This window comes from Dromiciops gliroides, chromosome 2 (genome assembly GCF_019393635.1).
Source record: "Dromiciops gliroides isolate mDroGli1 chromosome 2, mDroGli1.pri, whole genome shotgun sequence".
NCBI lineage: Eukaryota > Metazoa > Chordata > Mammalia > Microbiotheria > Microbiotheriidae > Dromiciops > Dromiciops gliroides.
Window position 1 is genome coordinate 585,441,714 of NC_057862.1, and position 13,375 is coordinate 585,455,088.

A 13,375-nucleotide genomic window follows, 5' to 3' on the forward strand; every position below is an offset into this window, starting at 1 on the left:
TAAAGCCTTTTACACATCTTCTTATAAGGGAGAAAGGAAAGAAGGAAGGAAGGAAGGAAGGAAGGAAGGAAGGAAGGAAGGAAGGAAGGAAGGAAGGAAGGAAGGAAGGAAGGAAGGAAGGAAGGAAGGAAGGAAGGAAGGAAGGAAGGAAAGGAAGGATGACTAGATAGATTTAAGTGCCTACTGTGTGCCAAGCATAGGACTAACCACTTTCCAAATATTATCCTCATGTGATCCTCATAACCCTGTAAGGTACATGTTATTAGGATCTTCATGTAACAGTTGAGTCAACTGGGGCAGACAGAAATTAAGTGACTTGCCCAGCAAGTATCTGAGGCTGGATTTGGACTCTGGTCTTCCTAACTTCAGGTCCAGCACTCTATTCACTGCCACCTAGTTGTCTCTAGGAATAGGAAAGGGACCAGTGATTTCACTCATATAGGGAACTCCCAAGTGAGAACATTCCCTCTATCAAGATGTTTTCTGCAATCTACAGACTTAAAGAATTGCCTAGAACAAAGCTCTTAAACTGTAGGTCATGTAACTGAATGTGGGGGTCGTGAAAAAATGTTAACAGTAAAAGGTTATGTATACAAATTTTATATACATACATACCCAGGGTCATGTAAAAATGTCTCAGGCCAAAAGGGGTTGTGAGTGGAAAAAGTTTAAGAAGCCCTGGCCTACAGCCCCTTGAGATTAAATCATGTGGCCAGGATCACACAGCCAGTAAGTATTGAGGGTGGGATGTAAACCCAGATTTTCCTGACCAAGAAAGCCTTGTACTCATTATGGTGTGGTACTTCTTGAATAAAGTCATGAGGCCTATAAAATTAATAGTATTCAGGGCCATTCAAGAATGTTTTCTTTAATTTATGGAGTGACTCCGAGCACTACCTAAACTGGATCCATTTATTCTGGTTACCTAAACCTAGAACTTAAATGCATGTAACGATTGGAATGACGCCACCTGCTGGATACTTACTGTAGAAGAGTTCTGCCCATGAAGCGAAGGTCTTTGAGGGCAAGACCAGGAGTCTTTTCTTTGGTGGGAGGAAGTGACGCGGACTAGTGGGAGGAGGAGGAAGGAAGAGACTGGCGCTGACTCTGGGGCTCTTTCCTGAGGACGCTGGCGGAGAAGGGAGCTAGAAATGTGCTCTCCCTTTAATAGATAGGAATCTAGGCCTTTCTCTCTCTCTTTACCAAATTCTTATTCTCCTTAATAAATGCTTAAAAGTCTAACTCTTGCTAAAGCTTATAATTTATTGGCGACCACTCATTAGATATTTTAGACAGACTAGCTAGAATTTTACCCCTTAACAGATGGCTGACCACGAAGAGGAAAGCTAAACCTCAGTCTTCTTCTGATCTTCTGGTTGGGTAAGAAATTTCCCCTCCCTCTCCCTTTAACCGCTAAGTACTGGTGTACTGGCTGTGTTTTCCCTTTAAATTTTTTCGAATGGACCTTTTAAACTTCCTAATTATCCTATTTTTGATTTTAGTCTGTTTAACCAGACAAATGGGAGATAAGATCATGTTAATGCTTTGTTTTTGTGGATTTTCTATTTTTCTTTTTATTTTTGTTAAAAGAGCCAGCAACTTACTCACACAAGGAAATATCTCTCCCTCTCCCAATCATGCTTTTTCAGAGAAACCTGAAGAGATTCCTGCAGCTTTTCCCAGTTCTAACACTAATTGTTGCTTTAATTTTGCATGCCTGGAGGCAATGACCCACCCTCTAGAAGCTTTTAATCCCCTAGCACCTGGAGGCAAAGTGGGGGAAGAGGAATCCAGGCCTGAGTTCAAAATCAAGTCTGATTCAAATTGCTCTGGTCCTTCCCCTCCTCTCCAGACCCCACCCTCTACTCCTCCCATGGCCAAGCCCATTGCTTCCCCTGCCTGGGAAGTCCAGAGATCTAATGCGCATGTTCAACTTTCCCTAACTACATTTGCAGCTTCAGGCTCAGCCCTTTCCCAGCCTGGCTGTGCTTCTGAGACAACCTTAGAAAACCCTTTAAATTCCAGATATGCTTGTTTTGTTCATAATTTTGCTAACCTGCTTTTGTCTTTAATTAGTAATCTTATAAAGCATTTGTATGGTGAAAAGACTGACAGACAATATAGAGGGGTTAAAGAAGAAAAACTTAAGCTGAATAAGAATGACAATCATCACCATAGTTCAAGACTCTGCTTCTTTTGCCATGGAAGGGTACATATTTTACAGAAATGTAGAAGTAAGCAGCAAGGTATTGATATGAGTATTGGGAATTTTAGATATCGGAATCAAAAGTGTTCTGAATTCATTCAGAGTATTAATGTCAGTTCAGAGGTTACATAGGATTTCTATGCTATTACATATACATTTTGAAATTAATGGTATGGGTTTATTTTCATAGAGATTTTCATGCATTTGAGATTGTGTTTTATACTTAGTTTCTAAAACAAGGAGAATATTTGTAAAAGCTTTTTATAGTCATGTGATCAAGTTTATATTTTATAATAGTCTTATTAATATTAAGTTCATATTCATTTAGATTTCCTTAGTTTGAATTTCATTGTCTTTTATTGTTCCATGTGTATTTTCTTCTATTCATTTGTCTATCTAATTTTGAAACATTGCAAGATGGTTTTGATTTCATAATACAATGTTAATTCTAGGAGTATTGTGCTCCCATATTCTGAGTTGTTTGTTTTTGTTATTTTTTCTCAACTGATTATTTGATCAAACTCTTTGAAGCATTTCCCTGGCAAATTGGTTGCCATGGCAAGTGTAAAGAAGTATTATTTTTGATAAGCATATTCAAAAAAAAAAAAAGAGGGGAACATTTGTAAAAGTTTTCTTTTTTCAAAAAAAAAAAGTTTTCTTTGAGATTCTGTTGTGCTTTAACTTGTATTTAAATATGTTCAGATTTTTCAAAAAAGTAATTGTATACTAAGTTAAAAAAAAGGGGGTATTATTTGAAATTGTTGCATAATTATATATTGTGTTCTGAGTCAAGATGTATTCGCATTTTTTGCAATCATTTATTATCCTCAATTTTTAAATCCATATGAGACTTGGATTATGGGAACTTATCATTTAAGACATTAATTGCCTTTATTCTGAGTTATCAGATGCCAGTTGGCCAAGATGCCATCCAATCACAAGAGGAATACATGCAAAAGCAGACCCTGAACTGTCACATGAGGGGAGACATGCATGAAGTCAAGGTATGGCCGAGGGAACGGCTTTTGACAAATGTTGAGGTTGGATTCTCTTGGTTTAATATTTTATTTTATTTTTCCCCACAATATTGTACAGATGGCTGGAAGTATTGATCCCACCCATCTCACTTCTACACCTGGCTTCTATGCTCCCTCCTATATGCCTGATGCCATGGACATCTCAATCCCATGCATCTGATTAAGTCTGACTCAGTTTCCTCCAATATGTTCGGTGCCATGGACATATATTCCATCCACCTATTTTAAGTCTGGCATACTGCATGGACAGTATATACTGCTCAAGTGTGGGAGTACTCATATCCCATCATTTCTCTGTTCTTTTATGGTAACACCCATAATTATCTCAGGTGTCATGATAAATACACTGTTGAATTTGGCCTTGATACCTGTTACCAATTATATTAGATTTTTTAATTTCTCATAATGGCATGAGGATAATTAGGCAGATGATGCAAAAAGTGATGAAACAAAGATAAAAATTTATTTTTAATAATTAATATCGCAGCAATTGTCTTCTCAATTACCCTCCATAAGGGGGGGACTATAGTAATATAATTTTAAAGAATGGTTCAATTTTTGTTTTATTATATTTTTCATGTGTAACAACTAAGATTCTGAATTCCCTTAGACATGTTTTTGAGAACTTTCATTGTTTGATTTGATTATTGATAAAGCTATTTTAAAGTTGTGTTAAGCTCAATTTTGTAGGAAATTTTCCTGGCTGATTACCAGCATCTACACATCAACCCCTGAAAAGACTTCCATTCCACAACTACACCTAGAGGACATCTGAAAAAAGAATTTCAGAGACTTTAAATGAACAGTTTTGTTTTGTTTTTGTTGTTGTTTTTTCTCTTTTCTCTTTCTGTTATAATATACACCATCTGTAACATGTATTCTCTGCAGAGGCCCTCCCTTTGCAAGACCAATGTCAAAGCGTCGGTTCATGAGGACAAAAAAAAAAATCACCCCTCTGGACAAAACTTTCCTCTCTTCCTTTTCTATATTGTTGTTCACATATTATTAGTTAGCAATAGTTATTATATTCTTTTTACTGTTCCGTCAAGGAAACATTTTGTTTCTTGAGGAACAACAGGGGGGACTGTAACGATTGGAATGACGCCACCTGCTGGATACTTACTGTAGAAGAGTTCTGCCCATGAAGCGAAGGTCTTTGAGGGCAAGACCAGGAGTCTTTTCTTTGGTGGGAGGAAGTGACGCGGACTAGTGGGAGGAGGAGGAAGGAAGAGACTGGCGCTGACTCTGGGTCTCTTTCCTGAGGACGCTGGCGGAGAAGGGAGCTAGAAATGTGCTCTCCCTTTAATAGATAGGAATCTAGGCCTTTTTCTCTCTCTTTACCAAATTCTTATTCTCCTTAATAAATGCTTAAAAGTCTAACTCTTGCTAAAGCTTATAATTGATTGGCGACCACTCATTAGATATTTTAGACAGTTTAGCTAGAATTTTACCCCTTAACATGCAGGTCTTCTGAGCTCCAAGACCTTTTCTCTAGCCACTACCTAACACTCGCTCATATCAAATGAAATAATTTTTGTAAAGCTGTTAGCACGTTGCCTGGCACATAGTAGATGCTATATAAGTGCTAGCTAGCTATTGTTGCTGTGGTTGTTGTTGATAAAATGAAAATAAAGACTTTCTTTAACATTTCTGAAGGACTCATATGAGAACTATGACCTTCATTGCACAACATGAAATCAATGCCATTATAATTTTGAACTACAAAGCAGATAGTAAATGTTGTGGTCCTTTGAATAAGCAATGTTTTATTTAAGATAAAGATTGAATACTCACTAAAAATACTTGAGAAATCAGACAGTGCCTATAATCAAATGACCTACAAAGCACTTAACTGAAAATATTATTTGTCCCTATTAACATTAAGGAGGTTAGTGGACTTTCTAAGAGAGAAAAAGAAGCACTGTCAGTTCTTGATGTTTTTTTAACCAAACTCTTTTAGACACAATTCATATTTTATATTCTCTCCAAACATTACTTCAGTAGTTTAATCAATTAACAGTTGAACCATAGCATCTTCATTAATATTTGAGCCAAGGAGTTTATTTTCAAAGTATATTTGAAACTATCATATTCACATTGTTTAGGGTAAATATGTCCAGGGTTTTTAATTCCTCTGTTCAACACAGTTCCTCATAAAAATTTCATATACAAGCAATGTATTCCTGTCCTACTGATATAAGCTAACAACAAACAAGTTTTAATAGTGTTTAAAATTCAATTTACAGGGGGCAGCTAAGTGGTGCAGTGGATAAGCACCAGCCCTGGATTCAGGAGTACCAGAGTTTAAATCTGGCCTCAGACACTTGACACTTAATAGCTTTGTAACCCTGGGCAAGTCACTTAACCCCCATTGTCTTGGGAAAAAAAAAAAGGAGTATAAAATTCAATTTACAAAGGAAAAATACTAATGGCTAAGCTGGCTTTTGATTAATTAAATGAGTTTATTGCCAAAATAAGTATTTTTGTTATTCACACTGTTGCTTTATAAATGATAAAGCACTATGGGGCTGCTAGGTGGCACAGTGGATAGAGCACCAGCCCTGGAGTCAGGAGGACCTAAGTTCAAATCCAGCTTCAGACACTTGACACTTACTAGCTGTGTGACCCTGGGCAAGTCACTTAACCCCAACTGCCTTACCCCCCAAAAAAGATAAAGCACTAAAATGTGAACAATTAATATTATTATGGTCCAAAGTCACAGAGCTGGTGAATGGAGGAATACAGATTTAAATCCATATTTTTAATAATAAAATTCCATTTCTGAAATGCCAAAGCCTTACCACCAGGTGGCAGTGATGACTAAATATTCATGAATTTGAGAAAAAATTAGTGTGGCCTTATAGTACAATATTGCATTTTCACCACCATGTCTTTCCTAACCTCAAAATATTTGAATTTGGAGCATATGTTTAAGATTGAAAGAATCAGTTTTGGGTAAATAAAAAAGAAGTAATTGCTAAAATAGTCAAATGGATTTATGTTGTCTTCAATATGGGTATTTCCTCTAATAATATCAATCAAAACCCATCCCCATATGCCCACACATCCAGAAGGACTTTTGTCCCCGTTCTCATATAAGCTTCATACAGAGGGTTAATTCAACACGCTGGGGGACAGCTTTGATTTTGATTAACATCAGGGGAATACCAGTGTTATATATATGGGGATACAGGACAAAAGTGAAAAAGTCCCTGATCTCTAGGAGATTAAGTTCCTCAAGCATCTCATCCCCCGCTCTTCTCTTCATACCTCTTGATTTCTCTCCAGCATTTGGCACTACTGATCACCCCCTATTCCTCGATACTATCTTCTCTGGGGTTTTATGACCCTAGTCCCTCCTGGTTCTCCCATCTGTTTGCTCACTCCTCAGTCTTCTTTGCTAGCTTATCCATAGCATGCTATCTTACTTGAGTGTGCCCCCTAGGCTCTGTCCTGGGCTCCCTTCTCTCTCTCTCTCTTTTTTTTTTTAAGTGAGGCAATTGGGGTTAAGTGACTTGCCCAGGGTCACACAGCTAGTAAGTGTTAAGTGTCTGAGGCCGGATTTGAACTCAGGCCCTCCTGACTCCAAGGCCAGTGCTCTATCCACTGCGCCACCTAGCCGCCCCCTCCCTTCTCTCTTTAAACTCTCTCATTTAGTGACTTCATCAGTTCCCATGAGTTTAATTATCACATTTATGCAGATGACTCATAATCTTTCTACCCAGTCCATCTTTCTGCTGAGTTCTAGTCCCACATCCCCAAATGCCTTTGGACATTTCAACCTGGGTGTGCCAGTCATCTCAAACTCAGTATATCCAAATCAGAACTCATTATTTTTCCCTTCAAATCCACCCATTTTTCAAACTTTCCTATTTCTGTTGAAGACACCACCATTTTTCCAAGTCTCCCAAATTTGTAACCCCATGTGTTAACCTCAACACCTCTCACTTACCCCTCAATGACAAATTTTGCCATTTCTACCTCCAACATCACTTATATCCATTCTCCTCCTCGTGTCTTACATAGTCATTATCTTAGTTCTGACCTTCATCACCTATTACCTAGATTTTTGCAATAGCCTCATAATTCTTCTCCCTGCCTCAAAGCTCTGTTCACTACAATCCATCCTCCACACAGTTGCAAAGATTATTTTCCTTTAAATCATTCCCCTACTCAGTCAATTCCGTAAATTACCTCTAGGATAAAATACAAACTCTGTTGGGCATTTAAAGCCCTTCACAACTTGGCTCCAACCTGAATTTCCAGCCTCATTGTACATTACTCCCCTCCTAATACTCTGTGATCCAACCAAACTGACCTCTCTGTTTCTAACATAGCACATGCCATCTCCCATGTATGTACCTTTGCATTGGCTATCCCCAATGCTTGAAAAGCACTCTTTTATAACATCTACTTCAGTGAACCTCTCACTTCTTTCAAGTCTTAACTCAGTACCACCTTTTATATAAAGTCTTTCCTGATCTCCCTACTAGGGATCCTGATCTCAACTATTACAGCCTTCCCTCCCAAACTACGTTGTATTTATTTTGTACTTATTCTGTATATCCTTACATACATACATATATATTTTAGCTATAGATATAGATTCCTCTGATAGAATATAAGTGCTTTAAGAGAAAGAACTGTTTGTTTTTTTTAATTCTCAATTTATTCTTTGTATTCTCAACACCTAGCATAATGTCTTACACAGAGCAGATTCTTCTTTTTTTTTTTTTGGTGAGGCAATTGGGGTTAAGTGACTTGCTCAGGGTCACACAGCTAGGAAGTGTCACGTGTCTGAGGCCGGATTTGAACTCAGGTCCTCCTGAATCCAGAGCCGATACTCTATCCACTGCGCCATCTAGCTGCCCCCCAGAGTAGATTCTTAATAAAGGCCTGGTAATTAATTGATTGATTGCTATTAATATTCCCTCATTTACCTTTTTCTACCAATGATAAAGTCTGATATTTCCTCTTTGCTGCTATTATCTTCTACCTCAAATACTGGAAATAACAAGCTCAAAACTGTGTTGCCTTTAGTACAGACCACTCGATTAGTCCAGCTACTTTTCTTATATTTAGTTCCATTTTTAGTTCATTTCTACTTCCTCTATAAGCACAACCAGGACTTTTATGTTAGAATCCAAATATGGTGGCTTCAACTGACCTTGATAATGAAGACTTTGTTACAAAATCCTTGCAGCTGTTTTCCATCTTTCATTTGTTTGCTGCTTTCCTTCCAGTTTAATTCGACCACTTCTTGCTAGTGTATGAATTGATGCTGCTCATCCTTCCCCGTAAGATTTTACAAAGGGATTATACTCAAAATCGGTGTTCCCATTGACTACCACATCTCTTCACTTGGGAAGTCAAGTGTTTATTAAGGAAGGTGTTTTTAAGTTCTTTTGGTCTCCTCACTTTGGCAACTGATTTACAACAGTTAAACTTTCCTGTGAAATTGCTAAAACAGACATCAACTCCATTTCTCCTCCAGATCTACGATCCTATCTACGATCCCCATCTAGTGGATGACTGGAACCCTGAACCTGGAGTCAGGAAGATCTAAGTTCAAATCCAGCCTCCAACAACTAGCTGTTATATCCCAGGCAAGTCACCTGTTTGCCTCAGTTTCCTCAACTGTAAAATTAGACTATCCCCATCTATAAAAGTAAGGAGTTGAAATGGATCTCTAAGTTCCCTTCTACTTTTAAATCCATGATTGTAGAGTCCTACCATAAGTTTAACATAGGGAATCCATCCATCCAACATGCTAGGGTCCCTCCTTACATTTTTTTTGATGGGGGGTGGGGGATAACATATAAGCACATCAGATGTCCATTGGTTATCCCTCATGCTTACCATGTGACCATCCACAATTATTTAAATACCTTTTTGATGACAGCTTTTAATCCACTTTTCCTGTCTAATTTCTTATTGATAATATGTTATAGGGGCAGCTAGGTGGCACAGTGGATACAGCACCAGCCCTGGATTCAGGAGGACCTGAGTTCAAATCCGGCCTCAGACACTTAACACTTACTAGCTGTGTGACCCTGGGCAAGTCACTTAACCCCAACTGCCTCACCAAAAAAAAAAAAAAAAAGCCTATGAAAGATAATGTGTTATAGCTTGTTATTTCTGCAATGTGTCTCTCGAATGCCCTTTGGGTGGTCTTCAACTTAAATTCTTAGGAGACTATAGCTTTCTATGACATGTAACTATATATCACCAGAAGAATAATTTTAATAAATTGGAACTAATATTGCATAGTGACACATTTTACTCATTTTATTGATATTCTCAGAAATACTTCAATTAGCAGAATGTTATAATGGATAGAATACCAGACTTGGAATCAGAAAAATCTGAGATCAGGTTCCTACTTCAGATATTTACATGTGTGACCCCAGACAAGTCGCTTAACCTCTCATTATAGCTCTGTTTCTTCATCAGTAAAATGAGGGGGCTACTCTTGATGGCTTTTAAGATCCGTTCTAATTTTGTAATATTGTGGCATTTTCTCTGGAAAGGTAACTTCTAGTAGTTCTTTTGGTGGTTCTCCCTGACATCAATCCACACAGCCTCAGCAATGACAAAAATCCAAACATTAGCTCAAACATCTTACCAGAATCCACACTCAAGAGAGAAAGAAAGGCATTTCATCCCTGCCGGCTCTGTAGCTGTACTACAGGATGCTATTCAATGACCTGAACAAAAAAAGTAGTCACACACCATCCTGATCCCCTACATGAGCTCATGCTTTTCAGTGGTTAAAATCTTCTGGGACCAGGGGCAGCTAGGTGACGCAGTGGATAGAGCACCGGCCCTGGATTCAGGAGGACCTAAGTTCAAATCCGGCCTCAGACACTTAACACTTACTAGCTATGTGACCCTGGGCAAGTCACTTAACCCCAACTGCCTCACCAAAAAAAAAAAATCTTCTGGTACCAACTTTTCCTCTGTGCTTTCCTTAATATTCTCTAGGTTCTAGCTTTTTAAACTGTGGAACCCCACATGGGGCTGAATAACTGAATGTGGGGGTTGTGAAAAATTTGGCAACAGTAAAAGGTTATACACATACCTATTTTATATACTTATATGCCTGGGGTCTAGTAAAAATTTCTCAGGAGAAAAAAGTTTAAGAAGCCCTACTCTAGGTCAAACTGATGTGCTGTTATACTAAAGACAAGAACATGAAAACAACAAAGAGCATAGGGGAAATGGTATGAAAGTTTGTGGCTTGTGGTCTCATTTGTATTTTTGCCTGGCCTCTACTATTTACTAGCCCTTGTGACCTTAACTCTCTGAGGGTCAGTTTCCTCCTCTACAAAGTATAATACATCATAGGTTTGATTTATTTTAGTGCTTTATAAACTGGAAGGGCCACATAAATGTGAACTATTATTAGGTTCATGGAGGCCTTGAAATGGGAAAGGCCGGATGAGCACTTGACAAGTATGTTATAAAGAGAAGTCTTGTTCAAGGCCTCTGGAACCTTTACAATGCTGAGACTGAGATTCTATCAATTTGGCAGTGAAAGATACCTTGGAGGCAGGGTGGTACTGTGGAAAAAGCATTGGCTCTAGATTCATAGAACCTGGTTTCAAATCACAGCCCTAATGTTTACTACCTCTGTGACTTTGCACAAGTCATTTAAGCTCCCTGTGCCTCAGCTAACTCATCTATAAAATATATCTTCTGCCCTTTTTAGCTAAATTCCTCAAAAAAGCTATTTACATTAGGTGCTTCTACTTTCTCTGCTCTCACTTTCTTCTTAACCCTTTATAATCTGGCTTTATCTCAATCCCTCATTCTCTTTCACTCTTCTGCAGCCTTTGAAAATGTTGATCATTCTCTCTTCCTTGCTAATCTTCTCTCTAGGTTTTCAGGACACCATGCTTTCCTGGTTCTCCGACCCATCTGACCCCTCCTTCTCGGTCTCCTTTGCTAGATCTTCCTCCAGACCACACCCTCTAATCATAGGTGTCCTTCAGGGTTAGGTCCTGGGTTCTCTTGTCTTTTTCACTTCGTGATCTATCTCATTAGCTCCCATGGATTCAATTACCATCCCTATGCTGATAATTCTCAAATCTACTTCTTGATTTCAATGTCCAATGGACATCTTAAACCCAATACGTACAAAATGGAACAATTTATCTTTCCCCAAAAAAATTCCCCCACCTTCCTACCTTCCCTATTACTGTAGCGGGCAACACCATCCTCCCAAGTCCCTTCAGGCTCACAATTTAGGAGTTGTGAGAATTATCAGCATTGAGATAAAGCCATTTATATTTCAATATATTTGGTTTCCTTTGTAATCGTATCCGTTTGACTTTATGTATTTACAAATATTCTGAGAAGAGGTTCACAGGATTCCCTAAAATGTCAAACAGGTCTATGACCCTTCCCAAAAAAGGCTAAAAACCGCTGGACACTAGCCTACCTCAATACACACTAAAGAAGTGGTTCCACAGAGGGTATTTCTAGGGGATCATCTACTGCTTGCAGAACACCCACCAATTCCTGGAGTAAATATGAATATATGACAAATTGTCATCCACTCTTTCCCCCTTAATAGCTGGAAACTGCTCCCTAAATTTTTGGTGTTGATCAGTTGTTTCTCGGTAGTGTTTGGTTCTCCGTGTCCTTATTGGGATTTTCTTGGCAAAATCACTGGGGTGGTTGGCCATTTCTTTCTCCAGCTCATTTTGCAGATGAGGAAACTGAGGCAAACAAGGTTAAGCGAGTTGCCCAGAGTCCCACGGCTAGTGTCTGAGGCCAGATTTGAACTCCAGAAGATGAGCCTTTGTGCCGCCTGTGCTGACTAACTGACCCCCAAACTAATCTCTTGCAATAATCTGGCTCGCTTTCTCCTACACTGGGCCGATCCCTTGTTCGACCTGAGAGAGGATGACGGGGAGAGAAGGGAAATGGCCGGCTCTAGTTCTAGCTGGTGCCATTTCCAGAGCCTGGGAGGAGGGACCTCCTGTCCAGAGGGCGAGTAAAGGTCAGCGGAGGAGGGCGCCTGCGGTGGAAGTCGGGGGGGGGGGGGGGGTGATACACCTAGAATGCACCTAGGATACTGGTTTGGCTTAACGAGGCGATATTGTCCTTTTTAATTGGGTGTCTCCTCAATAAGCTTTTAAGCCAGGAACTAAGGGGAGAAGGGGAGAAGTTATTAGGGTTCAAAGCCAGCAGGCAGGGCAGCCCCTGGAATTGGAAATGGCAGGAGAGTAAGGCCCTCGGTGCACAGGCCCTGCTGAGAGGACCGCGGAGGAGGCCGGAGAAGGGCGCGACGTCTTGCAACACGTCACGGCGCGGCGCGGAGGGTTTCTCCTCACGCGCCGCAGTTAGCCTCGCTCTCGCCGCAGCCGAGACTGAGGGAGGAGCCCGAGAGGGGCGGGGCGGGACGGGAGCCGGTACCTTCAAGAACCCCCGCATCTTCTCCAAGAAGGGGCGGAATTCCTCAGGAGGTACCTCCGGGTAAAGCTGACTCCGCAGCAACTCCTCCGTGATACCTGGGTGCCCATGGAAGGTGCTTTGGGCCAGGCCGCTCAGCAGGCCGCTCAGGGGCTTGGAACTCTCGAGTTCGCCCGCCATAGCGACTGCTCGTTCCGCTTCTCACCAGCTGAGCGCCCAACGGCGGCCGAGAGGGTAGGGAGACCCTTGCGCCACCTGCAGGCCCAGGGCGGCTTTGCACTCGCTGCCTTCTCTGGTGTTGATCCCAATCCCACCCCTCCCCTCAGGCAGAACGAAATTTGACTTGTTATCACGTGAATCCTGTAAAGAAGTTGCAGTGATTCTCAAACAAAGCAAAAATCGAATTTCACCATACCAAGAAAGTGGAATGAGGGAAATACTAAGTAATGTTTTAAAGAAATAATGGATCCGTATGAATATGAATGCACCAAATGGCACATATGCCTTCCCCCTGAGATTATCTCCAATCTATCATATCTATGTATGTATAGATTAGAATTATCTCCAATCTATCATATATATATATATGTGTGTGTGTGTGTGTCTAGATATCTATGAGTGTATAGATTGAAAGTTCCAATTTATATGTAGTAGTAAATTTAGATCTATTGGAAGTACTCTATACATATATAATCTATACACATATGTAATA

General features: G+C 39.9%; 1 protein-coding gene across 1 annotated transcript in view; it reads right to left on the minus strand.

Annotated features, from left to right (window-relative positions):
* COMMD1 (copper metabolism domain containing 1) overlaps positions 1-12,892 on the minus strand; it is a 246,290-nt gene extending 233,398 nt beyond the window's left edge. The window contains exon 1 of the mRNA XM_043980612.1: positions 12,667-12,892. Coding sequence (XP_043836547.1) covers positions 12,667-12,843 — 177 coding nt within the window. The 5' untranslated portion in view covers positions 12,844-12,892. The remainder of the gene's footprint in view (positions 1-12,666) is intronic.
* Between the last annotated feature and the right edge of the window lie 483 nt (positions 12,893-13,375).